Source organism: Papilio polytes, unplaced genomic scaffold (genome assembly GCF_000836215.1).
Source record: "Papilio polytes unplaced genomic scaffold, Ppol_1.0 DF821116.1, whole genome shotgun sequence".
Lineage (NCBI taxonomy): Eukaryota > Metazoa > Arthropoda > Insecta > Lepidoptera > Papilionidae > Papilio > Papilio polytes.
Genome location: NW_013528088.1, coordinates 1 through 541, shown reverse-complemented (window position 1 = coordinate 541; position 541 = coordinate 1). Strand labels below are relative to the sequence as shown.

General features: G+C 45.1%; 1 protein-coding gene across 1 annotated transcript; it reads right to left on the bottom strand.

The window, feature by feature from the left end:
* Positions 1-5: 5 nt before the first annotated feature.
* On the bottom strand, positions 6-536 carry LOC106109634 (teneurin-3-like; the record flags this gene model as incomplete). Its single annotated transcript, XM_013291221.1, has 1 exon — positions 6-536. A coding segment is annotated over one exon (531 nt), but the record flags the coding sequence as incomplete, so codon positions are not given.
* Positions 537-541: the final 5 nt, after the last annotated feature.

The following is a 541-nucleotide window of genomic DNA, read 5'->3' as shown; positions in this document are numbered from 1 at the left end:
TTGAGGTCTCCCCAGCGCCAGCTAGTGAGTCTGTTGAACCTATCGTATTCGAGTTCCACCTCTGCGAAGATTCCACTCCTAGGACCCCATTTGACTGGACGTGCTGTTCTGTCGTATGTGACATTCAGAAGTTCTACTTTGTCATCCATGAATACAGCGACTGTCGAACTGTCTCTATCGTATTCGAGTGTAAGGAGGTTTTCGCCGTTGACGCGTAACTTTCGACCTATCTGAGCAACAGCTTTGTTACCCTTTCCTTTGTTGGATTGCAGTCTTCTTAAAAAGTAGCGCCATTCAAACCGATTTGCTAAGTCTCCACCGACTTCGGTTCTTTGCTTAGCTGGAACCGGATAGCTCTCGCCCAGAATTGGATCGATTTCTGACAGAATAGTATACGGCACAGTATCTGTAGAAATTATGTGTCCCCAAGGTAGGCTAGAAGAAATACTTCCATCTGTTGATATAATGGTCCTCTTTTCTGCCTCCCCGAGTTTAGTATTTACAGACGAACCCTTTATGAGAATTGACATGGGTTTCCTAT